Source organism: Gracilinanus agilis, chromosome 4, assembly GCF_016433145.1.
Source record: "Gracilinanus agilis isolate LMUSP501 chromosome 4, AgileGrace, whole genome shotgun sequence".
In the NCBI taxonomy this organism is placed as follows: Eukaryota; Metazoa; Chordata; class Mammalia; order Didelphimorphia; family Didelphidae; genus Gracilinanus; species Gracilinanus agilis.
In genome coordinates, this window is record NC_058133.1 from 370,155,691 (window position 1) to 370,173,349 (window position 17,659).

Sequence of the window (17,659 nt, forward strand, 5' to 3'; positions counted from 1 at the left end):
GTTGCTTCCATAACCAGCATTTATTTGGAGATGAGAATGAGAAGATAATTCAGCAGCTCTTCAGTTCTTCAAAATATGCATTTTAGGTTATTAGAATGTTGGGGGAGTTTTTGCTGTGTGAAACCTGGTATAAAAATACAGTGAAATTAAGTGTTTCCAAAAATTAGAGTATTGGCTACAATTCTAAATAAACAATTCCATTAGCTATAGAACTACTTTTTTCTGATCTGATTAGTAAAATGAAGTTAATTAGGCAAAAACATGTTAACCTATATTTAGAAATCTATGATTTATTATGGAAAAAATGAAATTGGAAGTTTTAGAAGAGTTTGAATGTGGTATACATACCTAAATATGGAGAAAATGTTTAAAAACAACACTAACCACAAGAAACTTTTGTTAAAAGGGATTACGACTGCAGGATCCACCCAAACAAATTTCAACTTTTATGTTAAGTCTTTTGTGATGAATTTCAAAAATCTCAACTCCAAGTGGAAGACCTACAAAGGAATTGTGAACAATGAAGAAAAGGTAAGAAGAATAATTGAAGGGAAGAATCTGACTTGGGGAGTCTTCCACATTTTCATTTTTCTTGCCATCTTTTATTTTTAAATTGCTATTATTTTTCAATGCAGGTCCCCCTTTTCCTCTCAGAGAACCATTGCTTATAACTCAGAATTTTTAAAAAGACCTCCCAAATGCCCCCACACACAAATACACTTTAGCAATACATCAAAGAAGTCTGACATTATTTGCAATTAGGCACACTCATAGTCTACTATCTCTGGGAGAAAAAAAAACAGGAGAGGTATTTTTTCATGTATGTTCCCTGGGGCCATGTGTTTTCATTATGGTTTTTTAAAGTAAATTTTATTGCATTTCCAAATTTGTATTATCTCCCTCCTGCCCTTCATCCCCAATAAACAAGAAAAACAAAACCTTGTTACCAACACATATAGTCAAACAAAATAAATCCTCACATTGGCCATGATAAAAACAAAACAAAACAGTCACATCTCAGTCTGTTCCCTGAGTCCATTACCTCTCTATCAGTAGCATGTTTCATCCTGAATCCTCTGAAATTGTGGTTGGTAATTGTGTTAATCAGAGTTCTTAAGTTTTTTAGAGTCGTTTGTCTTTACAATATTCTTATTCTTGTATAAATTGTTCTTTTATTTATACTTACTTGATTCTGCATCATAAGTTCATACAAGTCTTCCTATGTTTTGCCAAAACCATCTTCTTCACCAATTCTTATAGTACAAAGTATCTCGTCATATTTATAGATCATAACTTGTTCAGCCATTTCCAAATGATGAACATCCTCTCAGTTTCCAATTCTTTGCTACCCTAAAGAGAGCTGTTGTTTATGTTTTTGTACATATGGATCCTTTCCCTTTTTCTTTTATCTCTTGGGGAGAGAGACCTATAGTCTGTTTGGATCAATAAGCACTCACAGTTTAATAACTTTGATCATTATGATTTCACAGTATTCATCTCAATTATTTTGTTTAAGTTTTTGTTTGCCTTGTTGTAGTCTTGGTGTATATTGTTTTCCTGGTTCTGCTTACTTCACACAAGTTCATATAAGTTCTTTTGTGATTCTCTGTACTCCTCACATTAATTCTTTTTCAAAGTACAGTAATGTTACATTACATTCACTTGCCACAATTTGTCTAGCCATTCCCCATTTGATAGGGATTTACTTTGTTTCCTGTTTTTTTTTTTGCTACTATAATAATTGCTCCTGGCAATAGTTTTGTGCATATGAAGCCTTTCCTCCTGTTATTAACATCTGTGGGGATCTGCCTGGCAGTAAAATCTCTGAGCCAGAGCTAGTTTTCAAATAGGATGAGCCTTTTATTTTAGAATATGCTTTTCACATTGAAAAACAAATTAGATACTTTGTTGATCATACATAAATGAGAAAAGTAGCTATAAAAGTCACTATAGACCAGGGATATATAACCTTTTTTGCATCATGAATCTCTTTGGAAATATGATAAAGCTTATGGACTCCTTTCCAGAATGGAGTTTTTAAGTGAATAAAAGAAAATAATAGGATTACAAAGGAAACTAATTATATTGAAATAAAAATATGAAAATATATGTTTTTTAATTTCATAGACCTCAAGTTAAGAACTGCTTCAAAGACTGAAATGTTTGAATTTTTAAGATGAATTTTTTTTATCCCTGCTGTAAGAAGGGAAGAAGAAAAATGGTTCCTAGCATGTGGCTACTCTCTGCAAAAACTCCTTCTCTTACTTATTGCAACCCATTTCTCTTCTTCTATAAAGTACATCTCTTCTTCTACGAGTATATACAAAGTATATCTCTTCTTATACGAAGTATATAACATTCCACTTTTATAATATTAATCCTACAATTTCAAACATATAGGGAACTCCTATTGTAGAAATTCCTTCTCCTAATTCGGTGTAATTTTCCATCTTAGAGAGTTGCCTGGGGCACTGAGAGGTTAAGTGACTTATACAGGATCACTGAGCTAGTACGTGCCAAAGGAAAGAGTTGAACCTGTTCTTCCTGTCTGATTCATGCTACCTCAATTTTCTGCCTTTCAAAAACCTCATTTCTTCAGCAACCATTTATGGAGTACTTCTTTTGTGAGCTACTTTGTTAGACCAGTGAGGATATTTGTTGTTGTTCAGCTGCATTTGGCTCTTTATTATCCCAAACAGGTACCAGTCAGAAATTCAGGTTTGCTTCCTTTGTGATCTAGGTTGGGCTTAGAAAATGTCTGGCTTTGTCAACAATCACAAGAGTTTCTAATGAACACAAGTTATCTTACTTTTATGTGGGCAAGTTTCCCAGCTAGGTTGGTGCTTTTTATCTCTTCAGTTACAAATATGTTTGCTAGTTTAAAAAAGAGAAACTTGTTCTTCCAGATATTTCAAGGCAACTCTAACTTTAGAGACCCTGTACGGAACAATTTCATCCCTCCCATTGTGGCCAGATACATAAGGATTATTCCAAAGACCTGGCACCAGAGAATTGCTCTGAAAGTGGAACTGATTGGCTGTCAGATTACACAAGGTAGGACTCATGGAAATTCCTGAATGTGCAGATTTCTGATGTTCCCTTTGAGCACCACTGTCTATTGTACTTGAGATGTAGAATGTCTTTTTTTTTAAACCTTCTCCCTTCCACATTCTCCATTGCTTTTTGGCAGGTAATAATTCATTTGTGTGGCATAAGCCAAGTCCAAGTACAGGTGTCTCAGTTGGGAAAGAAGATAAGACTCTCACAAAACCCATCCCCTCGCCTGAAGAAGAAAGAGGTACGAGTCATTTACTGTTTGGTGGTTTTGTATTTCAGCTGCATTTTATTACAGTTTGTAATTGTTTTATATTTATTATCTCATTTGAAAATAGTCGTTCTCTACTATCATCCCTATATAAGGTAATTGAGGATAATGATGATGTTAATAACTTGTATTTATATAATATGTTAAGGTTTTTGAAGCACTTTCTTCAGTGACCCTATGAAACAGGTCCTTGAATTGCTACTAAATCCATTTTAGATGGAGAGGATCTGTGGCTCCTCAAGGTGAATCTAGAGTCCTCAGAGCTCAAAAAAATAACTGAGCCACGATTCAAACTTGGGGTTCTGAATCCAAGATCAGTGTACTTTCCATTAAGCCATATTGCCTCTCCAGCTATTTGCTAAAACCAAGAAAGGTTGCTACTCACTTCAGAACTGACATCTTCTGAGCAGACTCAATTCTCTAATCTTCTACCAGCATTGCACAGGTAACTGGCAGAGAAAAGCTGAGAATTATATTCTTACTGACCAAAGTTTTTAAAACAACAATTTAAAAAAATGTTACCTTGTATTTATTTTAAATATATATGTGTGTATTTGTATATATTTAAAATTTAAAATAAATATATATGTGTGTGTATTTATATATATATTTAAAATTAGGGGGCAGCTAGGTGGCTCAGTGGATTAAAAGTCAGACCTAGAGATGGGGTGTCCTGGGTTCAAATCTGACCTCTTACTAGCTGTGTGACCCTGGACAAATTACTTATCTCCCATCACCTAGCCCTTACTGCTCTTCTGCCTTAGAACCAATACGTGGTATTGATTCTAAGATGGAAGGTAAGAGTTTAAAAAAGTAAATGAAATTAAAGGGTTGGGTTTTTTTTGTTCGTTTGTTTTTTCAAAAAAATCTGCCTTTTACCTTTCTGCCTCCCTCAACCCCTCTGAGAAAAGGGAGGGAAAAAACCTGTTACAAGTACGTATAATGAAACTTCCCCATTCTATATTGGTCATCTCCAAAAAATAGTATGGCTCCATCTGTACTCTGAAACCCTGATTCCAAGTAGGGGCCTGTTCAGGGTCACAGGAATCCCTGTGGTCCTAGTCTGATGATGATAGCATTTATTTAATAACAATTTGTCCATTCTTGAAAATTCTTCTGTGGTTCTGAGTCTATTTACCCAAGGCTTCGGGAATCTCTTCCCCATTCACTTTGCCTGGTGAAAGGGAAGAGACCTTTGAAAATGAAGCTATAGTTGCAGAATTTACCCCTTCCACTCTGACTGTGGAAATTGTTTAAACAAATACTATATATGTTATCTCAGATAAGAGATTTGGATTCTAAGTACAACAGTTAACATCAGTATAGGGCTATCTTAGTATGACCCATATGCATTGGCCTGAGGCATTCAGCATAACATCTGCCTTAGTTACTGACATTCCAAAGGGAACTTGCTTTTGAAATGGTCCCCTTTCTCAGGTGCCGTAGTCATGAAGGCTTCTAATAACTAATGGGGAACCCCACTCTTCCAAGTTCCCAGTAAAACATTCCAGGGGACTATGGTGCATTCTGAAAAGGGACACAGAGTTTTCTCCACTGAGTGGAGAGATTAATAGGAATAGTAATTATTATTCATGTGAATGTTCCAAATACAGATGCTTCTCTGAGTCAAGATGATGATTTTCATTTCTTATTATTTTTCCCCTCCCTCTTTTTTTTAATATACATGAATATATCAAATGGACAGTCTTTGTGTTCTTTCTTCATTGCAAATTCTTTCACCATCCCTAGCCATCCCTCTTTTCTTTTTTTTTTTCATTTATTTAACAAAGGCATATTTATTGAATTCCTAATTTATACAAAGTAACTTTCCTAGAGTTTCTTTTAGTTGTGCCTTTCAGGATTCCCCTCTGGGGTTAAAAATCAAGGAGGATAAGGAGTAAAAAGCAGTCTCCCTTACTTTGTTTTCATAGGTTCTAGGAAAATCTCCTACTCTTCCACCAAGCAAAAAGAGCTGTACCAAAACCATAGCCAACCCATTCTTTTTGCTCCCTTATTGATATGTCTTATAGCACTATTATAATACTTTCAGTGTGGTTTAAAAGATTTCCTAAAAATCAAGGCAAGTATTATTTGGTATTATCAGCCTGCAGGATTCACTTATTCAAAAAGCATTTACTGTATTTATTATGTGCCAAACAGATACTATTCTGGCTGCTAAGATATTAAAAAAAAAAGCAGAGATAACAGTTCAAACTCTCTAGGAACTCACATTCCATTTGGAGAGAGTAAATTTCTATTTCTACTTCTTCCTCCCTTTCCAACCTACATATCTAAATTCTAAAGAACAGTATGTATGAGCTATTCCCCAGTTGATAAATAATGGTAACAAGACAGTTTTTGGATGAAGAAATCAAAGCCATACATAGTCATAAGAAAAAATTCTCTAAATTTTTACTGATTAAAGGAATGCAAATCAAAACAATTCTGAGATATCTCATATCTCTCAGATTGACTAAAATGATAAAAGGACAAAATGACAAATCTTGGAAGGGGATGTGGAAAAATGGGAACACTAAAACACTCTTGATGGAACTATGAACTGATCCAACTATTTGGAGAGCAATTTGGAATTATGTTCAGAGTTATAAAACTGTATATCCCCTTAGACCCAGGAACACCCCTGCTGGGTCTATTTCTCAAGGTGATCATAGAAGAAGGAAAACAAACTCTATGTTCTAAAATATTTATAGCAGCTCTCATTGATTAGCAAAGAACTAGAAACCGAGGGGATGACAATCATGTAGGGAATGGCTCAACAAGTTGTGGCACACAATTAAGATGGAATACAACTATACCATAAGAAATGATAAGCAGATTATTTTTTAAATATAAAATAATGAAAGGCAAAATGAGTAGATAGTATTATATATAGCTACAGAAATAATGTTTGAAAAACCACTTGTGAATGTCTACCCCCAGAGAAAGAATTGATAGAAACATGAGACATAATTTATATCTACATATATCTTATTTTTGTCAAATGATTCCGTCTCTAGTGCAGGGAGAACAGGATGGGTAATACTTTAGAATTTTAATGTAACCAACAAACAAATAAATTAGTAAGAAATAAACAAATAAAAATAAAAGACAGCACAACCTGGGGTCCCTTTGTGGGAAATGCCTAGGACTTCCACTGATGTTGATCTGTTTTGTAGATTCCAATGTGAACTTTGGTCATCTGGCTAGTGGTCTGTATAGCTAGAAGAAATCCTGAGCGGGTGGACTCACTTCAAACCCCTCCTTATATTCTCATCCACTTGTACAGGGGACTAAATTTGGACCATGCAACACTTTCAAAGCAGATTTTAATTCCTGAGAAACACAGGAACAAGGCTCATTTTTATTAATATTTACTTTAGAGGTTGTTTTCCTAAGTTTCATCCTGAGTTTCTGGTGTTTTCCTTTCCACACCAAAGACTTCATCTCCTTAGTACATGAAGCCTACAGATATTAGAAGGTAGGCCACTATGTCTGTAATATCTTATATTCTACTTTTCTTTATATTTTTATTGGACCAAGATTCATTTCACGTTCAGTTTCAAAATAAATGAAATCTGTTCACAGTTCGTCTGAATCAGAATATACTTTATTTTTTCTTAGGTATAAAACAGAGGACTATAATCATTCCGTTGGTGCTTTTTGTGACCTTACTCGTATTTGGAATGGGTATTTTTGCTGCTGTGAAAAAGTATGTGACTAATTTTGATTAATAACTATTAAAATTTAAGAATAGTAGTAGAACTCAAAAGGGTGCTTCACTATTTTCCTACACTTGGGAATAAAAAACAGTATTGATAATTACACTATCTGTGAATACAAATTGGGGGGGGATGATGAGTAATCTTTTGTTAGATATGGATTTGGTGCCTTTAATATAGAGATCTTGAACTGTGTTAAATTTTCCTCTTTGACAATTTCAGGTGGTTGCGTCGGGGTTTTTTTAAGTCTTTGGGACAAAAGACATTTCATGGAAACAGTGTGTTAGAATAAATATAACATGGAATAGTTGTCTAGAAATTTGAGTTCAGTCACTTAACATGACCCTAGAACCTCTCTGGGCCACAGTTTTTTTGCCTATCATAGAAAAAATGTTATGCACAGGCCCTTCCAGATGCAAACATCTGATTCCCTTCCTGGGTTATAATGAGTAGGATCAGGACTAAGAATAAAAACATTTCTTGTTAATTAATATATTCCTTGTTATTATTTCTTGCCATGATTTAAAAAGCTTTAGCTTCTGGTATGGGGGGAATGTTCTCTGCATGTTAGTGCAAACAAAATGATGAGTAACTTTCTGATTAAAAGTTGATATGGGTTGTAAAATGTCTGGAGTTTAGAGCTCCAGACTTATTATTTGCTTAAAACTATTGTGTTGGCTTCAGTGTATTTTAGTTTAATGCTTTTAGAGAGCCCATTATTTGAGAATGGTGTATAGGAGACTGTAATGAAAGCCTTTTCTCTACAGAGTTGAATTTGAGATGTCATTTTACATTTTAATCTTTTTAAAATTGCATTTTAGCCTCATTCTCTTCCCCCCCCCAAGTATTTCTAGGGCCAAGTTTTTCTAAATAATGCAATAAAAATAAATGATGATGAAAAATACAGTTACAGATGCCAGTTTCCAAAATAAAAAGTAAAATTACTTTCTCCTAGTTAGAAACAATTATAGTTTAAATATAGGGATAAAAATATGCTTTCGTGGATATTCAGTTCTATTTCTTGTTTTTTAATCCTTCTAGAAAGAAGATGAAAGGAAATCCTTACGGGTCAGCCGAGGCACAGAAAACAGGTTTATTAAAAATATCAGCATTTTTATTGACTTTCTATGAAGTGACAGGATCTCCTAGTTGAAAACAAATTGTCCACGTTCTCTTAGGATAGCAAATTCTTTTTTTTTTTAAATAAACCCTTACATTCCATCTTGGAATCAATACTGTGTATTGGCTCCAAGGCAGAAGAGTGGTAAAGGCTAGGCAATGGGGGTCAAGTGACTTGCCCAGGGTCACACAGCTGGGAAGTATCTGAGGCCAGATTTTAACCTAGGACCTCCCTTCTCAAGGCCTGGCTTTCAATCCACTGAGCTATCCAGCTGCCCCCAGGACAGCAAATTCCAATGTAGGGCCTTTTTATTTCTTTATGGTGGCTATAGGATTTCAGGAATGTGCCCTATCTCCACTGTTCAGATTAACCAAAATTTCCATGGTCCACTTTAAATCTGTCACTATGCCCTTCAGTATTTGGCCATTACTTATATGCTACTGTACTTGAGTAGAGATTTTAAAGTGGCCACCTGTGAACCAAAATTAACCCAGTTGTCTCAATAGCCACTGACCCCTAGCCTCTCCCCCACCCCTGTCAAGGAGCTTGAAAGCTGAAGTCCTTGAAATAACATGGAAGAGCTCATAATCAATTTTCAGCATCTTATTATATAGCCTAATGAGCTTCTTAACTGGAAGACTGGATAGGACTTGGCTCACAGGAATGCCATGAAACAGAACTAATATGGGAATCAGTGAAGACAGATAAGAGCCATTTTCCATATTAATCACAATCAGCAAGCATTTATTAAGTGCTTACTGTGAGATAGATAGGCACTGGATACTGAATATACAAAAATGAAATCACTCCTTCCTTCAAAGAGTTTACATTCAGTAGATAAGAATATTTAAGAAATAAGCATAATTTAAAAAACAAAAGCAATAGAAGAGAATATTTTAAAAATAAATTCAGAAGTCCTTTAATCCAGCAATACCATTGCTAGGTTTGTATTCTAAAGAGATAGAAAAAATAGGAAAGATACGTTTGTACAAAAATATTTATAGCTACATTTTTTGTGGTGGCAAAAAAAAATTGGAAAATGAGGGGGTGTCCCTCAATTGGGGAATGGCTGAACAAATTGTGGTACATGATGGTGATGGAATACTATTGTGCTCAAAGGAATAATAAACTGGAGGAATTCCATGTGAACTGGAAAGACCTCCATGAACTGATGCAGAGTGAAATAAGCAGAACCAGGAGAACATTATACACAGTAACTGAAACACTGTGGGGCAATCAAATATAATCAACTTTGCTACTAAAAGCAATGCAGTGATCCAAGACAATTCTGAGGGAATTATGAGAAAGAATGCTATTCACATCTAAAGAAAGAACTGTGGGAGTAGAAATCCAGAAGAAAACATATCATTTATCACTTGTTTATATGGGTACAGGATTTGGAATTTTGGTTTTAAAATATTACTTTATTACAAAAATGAATAATATGGAAATGGTTTTTGAGTGATAATATATGTATAACCCAGTGAAATTGCTTATCAGCTCTGGGAAAGGGGAGGGAAGAGGAGAGGGAGACAATAAAAATCATGTAACCATGGGAAAAAATTTTAAATTAAATTTTTTAAAAAAGTAAATAAATGGCAAGGTAATTTTGCAGGGCAAGCACTAAGAGCTCAGGACATGAAGAAAGGCATCAGTCATATAGAGGATGGTGCTTGAACTGAGCTTTGAAGAAAACTAAAAGGTAGAGATAAGGAGGGAGTACATGCCACGTATATGGGCAGCCTGCATAAATATTACTAGCAACTCTCGATATGCTACTGTTCTTTAGCTCCTAAAATCCCTATAATCAAAATGACTTTTCTAAAATAAGATTAGTCCACATCTAATAAAGCAAGAACCTTATATAAAAGTTATTTATATATATGTGAGATTATATATATATACATATATAGTATGTATGTATATTTGTGTTTGTGTGTATGTATTTATGTTTGTTGCATTTCTCTCTAGCCCAGCCAGTTTCTAGCTTTTCTGAACCTTGCTAGGATTTTTTGTCTTTTGAAAATGCCTCTAGCAAAGCGTGCTGTGTATAGATGGGTCTGTTTCTGGTTTTTTCTTTTTCTTTCTTTTCCCCTTTAATCACTATGTCTTTATTCCAGGATGCTGGAAGCTGCTTAAACAGCCTTTTGTCAGACGTCAGTCATCAGAGTTTACTATCAGTTACGAAAATGAAAAGATGACACAGAAATTAGATCTTGTCACAAGTGACATGGCAGGTAAATGTCCAAATCTCTGATGAAAATGATCTCCTTTGACCTGAAAGGTCTTGTGTATTCAGGCAATAATAGGACTCCTGGGAAAACATGACTTTAGTCAGCTCCCATTTATTTCAAATCCAAGAACTAGAACTCCCATTACTAGGATTTTTTTTCTGCACTCTACTTGAGGGAATCTGTAAACAAGCCCCTATAAGAAAGATATTTAAAGAACTGAGAATCTGTGATGTGTGCCATGTGTTCAGCACTGATTCTACCCAGTTGCTAACAGTTCTAATAACCAATAGACATGATGTTGACCTGGAGCCACTGTCGGATTTCACAGTAATTCTGAATTATCAAGGAAAAGTAATCATGTTCTCCATAATAGTATCATAGTATAATTGCTCTAGTTGTTAGCTTTTGAGGGTATTCTTTTCTCTTTAAAATTGGTAGTCTTTATATGGTATATAGTATACAATCACATTTTGGAAGATAAACTTTCATTGCTCTCTGTTGTTTTTCACACCACCTACATTTCCCAATATAGTCCTCCCTCCTTCTCCCAGGGGGCCATCCCTTATTAGAAAGGATAGAAAACAAGGGAATAAGTAGTAGTTCATCAAAACTCAAGACACATCAAAAAATTCTGACATTATCAGCAGTGTTCCTCACTCTGCAAACAAGCTGGGAGCAGTGCGTTTTCATATTTTTACTTTGAGTCCAAACTAGATCATGATGATTTCACAGCATCTGGTTGCAGTTACTTTTTAATTGTTTTATTCATTTATATTATCATCATTGTATATACTATTCTCCTGATTTATTTTTGACAAAAACTGCTGGGAAAATTGGAAAATAGTATGGCAAAAATTAGATTTAGATCAATAGCACACACATGCTAGGATAAATTTAAAATGAGTATATCACTTAAAATTAAAAGTAAAGAGTGATATTATAGGTAAGTTGGGTAAACATAGACTAGTATACCTGTCAGATCTATGGGGAAGGAAAGAATTTAAGAACAAGCAAGAGATAGAGAACATTATAAGATGTCAAATGAATAATTTTGATTATATTAAATTAAAAAGGCTTTGTACAAACAAAACCAATGCAACCAAAATTAGAAAGGAAACAATGAACTTGGGGGAAAAAATTTACAACAAAATTCTCTGAAAAAAGCTCTAATTTCTAAAATTTTTAAGGAACTAAGTCAAATTTACAAGAAATCAAGCCATTCCCCAATTGACAAATGATGAAGGGATACAAGTAGGCAGTTTTCAGATGAGGAAATCAAAACTATCAATAATCATATGAAAAGTGTTCTAAATCCATCCTGATTAGAGAAATGCAAATCAAAACAACTCTGAGGTACCACCTCATACTTAGCAGATTGACCAATATGGCAGTAAAGAAAAATAATAAATGTTGAAGAGGATGTGGCAAAATTGGGACACTAATGTGTTGCTGGTGAATTAATCCAACCATTCTGGAAGGCAATTTGGAATTATGGCCAAAGGCTTTAAAAGAATGCATGCCCTTTGATCCGGCAATACCACTACTAGGTTTGTACCTCAAAGAGATAAAAAAAAATGGAGGTGGACCTATTTGTACAAAAATATTTATAGCTGTGCTTTTTTGTGGTTGCAAAAAAATTGGAAAATGAGGGGTTGTTGATTAGGGAATGGCTGAACAAATTGTGGTATATGATGGTGATGGAATACTATTGTGCTATAAGGAATGATGAACTGTTTGATTTCCATAAGACCTGGAAAGAATCCATCCATGAATATTAATATTATGAATATTACTAGCAACTCTCAATATGCTAAAATAATAATAATAATATAATTATAATATTTCAGAGTGAAATGAGTAGAACCAGGGGAACATTATACACAGTAACTGAATCATTGTGGGACGATCAAATGTGATACTTTGCTACTAAAAGTAATGCTGTGATCCAGAACAATTCCCAAGGACTTATGAGAAAGAATGCTATCCGCATCTAGAGAAGATAGGTTGGAGAAGAAATGCAGAAGAAAACATATGATTTATCACTTGTTTGTATGGGTATTTGGGGTTTTGATTTTCAAAGATTACTCTATTAGAAAAATGAATAATATGGAAATAGGTATTGAGTGATAATACATGTATAACCCAGTGGAATTGCTTGTCAGCTCTAGGAGGGGCAAGAGGTGGGAGAGAACATGAATCACATAACCATGGAAAAATATCTATAAATAAAATGAAAATTATATTGTAAACATTTTAAATATGATAAAACATAAAAAGTATTTTAAATCTATATTTTCCTCTTTAAAATAAAAAATAATAATAATTGCTCTTATTTTTGTAGCACTTTAAGGTTTACAAAATACTTTACATCCATTAACTTAACTGATTTGCTCATTTCACTCTGTATCTATTCTGTCTTCCCATGTTTGCCTATATTTGTGTATCCCAGCTTCTTTTTTAGACATTCTCCAGTCAGTAGGCATCTACTTTGTGCAGACCCTTAAAATAGTCAACTATAGAGTATCCCACTCTAGAGATTTGCTGAAAGTGTTGCATTTATGAGTAGTGAAGCCAAGAAGGAAGGAACATTATTTTTTCTTGTTTGGAAGAAAGAAAAGTGAAATATATCTAATATTGTGGGGATGGCCCTTTTCTAAATCTAGTGGTTTAGTCATGTGTATATTACAGATTATTGGATTGGCACCCATTAAAATAATATTTGGTATAGTCCTCCACTTCATGATGCTGAAGTGAGCCTGGATACCCAGAGATGTTAACAGAGACCAAAGTGGAGCTGGTTCCATCAAACTCAGGAAAGAATTTCAAGTGCTGTCCTAGGTGGTAATGGATAAAGCTCTAGACCCGGAGTCAGGAAGACTCTCATCAATCCAGCCTCAGAAACTTAGCAGCTGTCTATGTCCGAGGGTAAATCTCTTGATCTCTGGCTCAGTTTCCTCAACTGTAAAATGGGGATAGTAAGAGCACCTACCTCTCAGTTGTTATGAGGATCAAATAACTTATTTTTTTAAAGTACTCCATATAATGGCTGGCACAGAGTTGGTGCTTAATAAATGCTTATTCCCTTCCCTCTAGTGCCAACCTACATCTTTTGTCTTAGAACTTTCTTAAGAACAAAGAAACCCATCACCAATAGATGATGAATATTTTGATCCAGGGTAACCTTTAAAAAGGATAAAAAGAAAATAAATCTCTTAGTCTTGTGCAAGCCCTGTCTGCTTCCAGAGTGAGATTTGTAGAGTGGTGGATAAGGCAGAGATAATAACAACATCTGGAAACTTTCACTGTTGAGTCTCTTCTTCTGTGATATTTCTACAATGCTGAGATTCTTTGATCCTGAATCAGTCTTTAGAAGTAATAGAGGTTTTTCGTTTTCTCTGACCATAGGGAAGAAAGGAAGTCATAGAGTGATGGTGAGAAAGTTTAAGGCATGGAGAAGGTTGATTGGAACTAAGAAAATTTAGGTCATCCTCAGTTTTCTCAATGAAGTAAGAGACTCGATTGTCTGCATAAATGGTAGGGAATAGATCTGGAAGTGAAAAGAAAAAAGAAAATGTTTGATGTAGTTACTGTTAGGAAAAAGATAAGGAATTGCTAAAGGTAGAATATAAGGATTATCAAGCAAGAGAAAGGGTCTGGCTGAGTTTATGTACCATGAATTTGTAGTAGGTCAAAACATGATTTTTTTTCTCACCAGTGGTGTTCCACAGACCTGGAGGAATGGTAAAATCAGGTGCTGAAATGAGAATTCACTGGTTGAGATGAATATCAGACATGCACTGATTATACAAAATAGTGTGTATATATATCTATACACTAATACACATACATATGTATATATATAAATACCCATACATAGAAAGATATATTTGTGTTTGTATCCTGGACAAGCGAAGCATATAGGGAGTAATCTGGGCCCCAAACCACTTAGGATGAAATTACTTGCATAATTATACAGTATTTTCAATGATCCCTGGATGCTCACTGCTGTAGAAATCTATTTTCATGCTAATAATTCATTCTAACTATCCAGGAAGATCCAAGGGGGTGAATCAGTCAATATTTATTAATCCCCCACTGTGTAGGACACTATGCTAAGGACAGAGGAAAAAATGCAAAATAGTCCTTGCTTTCAAGAGCTTATATTCAAATGGAAGAGTCAATGGACATAAAACTGAGGTCTAGACAGGGGATGCTAGTTCCCCAGAGTTAGGTAGGTAGCAAACGCCCAGTTTGAAGCCAGGGTCTCTGGCTCCAAATCCAGTGTTTTTCCACTGTAAGATGCTGCCTTTTGTTTGTTGAACAGGCACTGAATATAGACAATAAAATAGACCCAGAAATTCAATAGTAGAAGGACAGTGAGCTGGATTGCATTTGGGAAATTATTTTAGGGAAAACTGTGAAGTCATTAAAAGCACTGAACAGAGGCTTTTATTTTAAAATATTCATATTTTTAATGTTAATATACTTCCAGTGATGCTATGTGGTTGCATTGCAATAGAAGAATGCTAGTCTTTAAAGAATTATTAAAAATTAAAATGTGAAATTAGAATTGTACATCACCCAAAGTGTCAGAAGCTATACTGTATTACAAATGAGAAATCATGCAGGAGAAATGGAGTAAAGGTTATCCTTCAAGAGATATATGACCTTAAAAAGGATATGGGCCAATCATGTACTAAAAATTACATTTCTTAAGATTTTCAAAGTATAAGCATTTTTATGTAAAAAAACAAACAAAATTTTAATTAGCTGGTAGGCTCTTGCAGTTCTTTATCATATGTGGATTTTGTCTCTTTCCCTCCTTCATTGCGTGTCTTTTCTTGACTCATTTCATTCTCTGAAGGGAGAATTTTTGAATGTTCTCTGTGGCTAGAGGTAGAGTTGTCTACAATGGTAATGGTGGCACTGAGGACTCAATCTTGATTTATACCAGTCAAGAATAACTTCTTAAGGAATTAATAATTGAGAGAAGTAAGAATCTTTAATTGATGAAATAAGGGAAGGGGTAAAAGTAAGAGGTAAGATTGGCAGTGTTGGTCGTGATGAATTATTGGGAGCTTCAAGTCATTGGGAATGACTTATCTCTAAGGCCAAGTGGTGAAGCCAAGACCCATGTTCAGTGAAGACACAGTCAAGTGAGGGAGATAGGAGAATGGAGATCTGGAGCCTGGCTAATGTAAAAAATAGTCACATGGGGGGGGGGGGAAGGGTAAAGGAATATAATGGTTCATTGATTAATTTCACATATTGTTTTATACTTTCATATTTTCCCATGCCTACATCCTATTACTGTCTTACTATCTTACAGTAAATACCTAGCATAGTACTTGGCTTACACTGTTATTTGATAGGTATCAGCTTGAAAAAGAGTTTCCGATAGGTACTTTTGTTATTTAATAATTATTTGATTTTTTTTATTGATCTGCCACGTCAGTAGATTGATATGTGTCAGCTTGAAAAAGAATTTCTGGTAGATACTTTTGTTATTTAATAATTATTTAATTTCCTATTGATCTGCTATGGCAGTAGACAAATATTCCAGATACAGAGAACTAGTCAAAGAATTAGAAACCAATAGACACATGTATTTACCTCAATTTGAAGGGCTTCCTCATTGTTGGAGGTTTTTGGGGGGAGGAAAGGGAGAGGGAGACGGTATTGGTACAGAAAGAACAGAGTTCATTAACGCCAAAGACTCCTCTCCAGAAACCATAGCTGGTACCTTCTACAGACTAATAGAACAGTTCATAAGTGAAATAATATGACACTGTCATTTTGCCTGATCAGGTTTTAGATGATCATTTTTCTAAATTATTCTGATATATAATATTAGATAATAAATATATGCTAATAAATAATATATTCTAAATTATTATTTTTAGATTATCATCAACCTCTCATGATCGGAACTGGGACAGTCATGAGGAAAGGTTCCACTTTCAGACCAATGGACACCGAAGCGAATGAGCCAGGGAAGAACGCCGAGCCAGAAAACCACTACGCCTGTCCTCACCCGGCCAGCCGCCACGAGTACGCGCTGCCTCTGACGAGTCAGGAACCGGAATATGCCACTCCGATTATCGAACGTCACTTAACCAGGGAGAAAGCCTTCCCGGAAGGGGGCTATAACGTGCCTGGCGTGGCCCCGCCTCCTAAACTTTCCCTTGCCTCCAGCAGCTTCCCCAGTTCTGGCCGAGGGGATGCCCGACCCGGAGACCACCCACTGCCTCAGGGTCTCAAGCCAGGGGAGAGTGACTACGATCAACCCAAAGTCCAAAGCTCCTCAGCCACGGAAGACGGCGAGGCCAACTATCAGAAGCCTCAGACGAATCCCTTCCTGAATGATGGCTATTCGGCCCCTAGAGACTGCCTCAAGCCAATAAGCCAGACTGCCATGACAGCCCTTTTATAAGCTGGACTGGACAGACACTTGTTGTGGTACTAAGCGTTTTGCTGGCGTACAGTCGCTGGAAAAAGTCAGGATCTTCCTGAAGGTTTTTATATGTGTGTCTGTGCGTGTATAAATCTATTTTTACCTCTATCTCTTGCTGGAGATTTATCTTTAACTATTTCTGTGTATAGAGATGGGTAGAGATTTGGCCCTATCGATAGCTGTGGGCATCTTTACACCCTTAGCGTTATCGATAGAGCGATTCCTCCACGTATCTTCATATAGGTAGAGATAGCTATCGGTATATAGATAGAGGAAGTTATAGATCCAGATCTTATTACTACACATGTGCACGCATGCCCACTGCATGCATGTATGCCCACTGCATGCATGTGTCTATACATGTAGACACTGCATATATGTGCACGTGTGTGTACATATATATGTATTTATATTTTAAAATAGCGAGACATACATGGGGTGTGTGCGTGCATGGATCCTAATAGGATTTTGCTGGCGAGGTTCAAAGACAACCTCTTACACTGTTTACACGATATTGCAGTTGACGTTGGTGTTTCTTGTGGACTGGCAGAAGTTGTCAGAGGAGTAGGTGGTATTTTCCCTTTCTGTAACTGTGATCTTAAAACTACTTGGTGTCCTATGTGCAATCTGTATAGAATTTTATTTAACATTAATTAAAATAACTTAAAATTTCCTCCATCACATTTTCTATCTGCATAGAGGTTAAGTGGCAATGTGCAGCTATTGTTTAAAAAAAAATCCTTCTATGATAGTTCTGTGGGTGTTTAAGGTATATTTTATCTGATAGTGTCTTAGCAGCAGGCCTGT

The 17,659-nt window shown here is 35.5% G+C and overlaps 1 protein-coding gene across 1 annotated transcript in view; it reads left to right on the forward strand.

Moving 5' to 3' along the window:
- Nucleotides 1–16,831, forward strand: part of DCBLD1 (discoidin, CUB and LCCL domain containing 1) — a 113,213-nt gene extending 96,382 nt beyond the window's left edge. Inside the window, exons 9-15 of the mRNA XM_044676815.1 lie at nucleotides 407–531; nucleotides 2,907–3,054; nucleotides 3,191–3,298; nucleotides 6,947–7,034; nucleotides 8,086–8,135; nucleotides 10,285–10,401; nucleotides 16,302–16,831. Coding sequence (XP_044532750.1) covers nucleotides 407–531; nucleotides 2,907–3,054; nucleotides 3,191–3,298; nucleotides 6,947–7,034; nucleotides 8,086–8,135; nucleotides 10,285–10,401; nucleotides 16,302–16,831 — 1,166 coding nt within the window. The remainder of the gene's footprint in view (nucleotides 1–406; nucleotides 532–2,906; nucleotides 3,055–3,190; nucleotides 3,299–6,946; nucleotides 7,035–8,085; nucleotides 8,136–10,284; nucleotides 10,402–16,301) is intronic.
- Nucleotides 16,832–17,659: the final 828 nt, after the last annotated feature.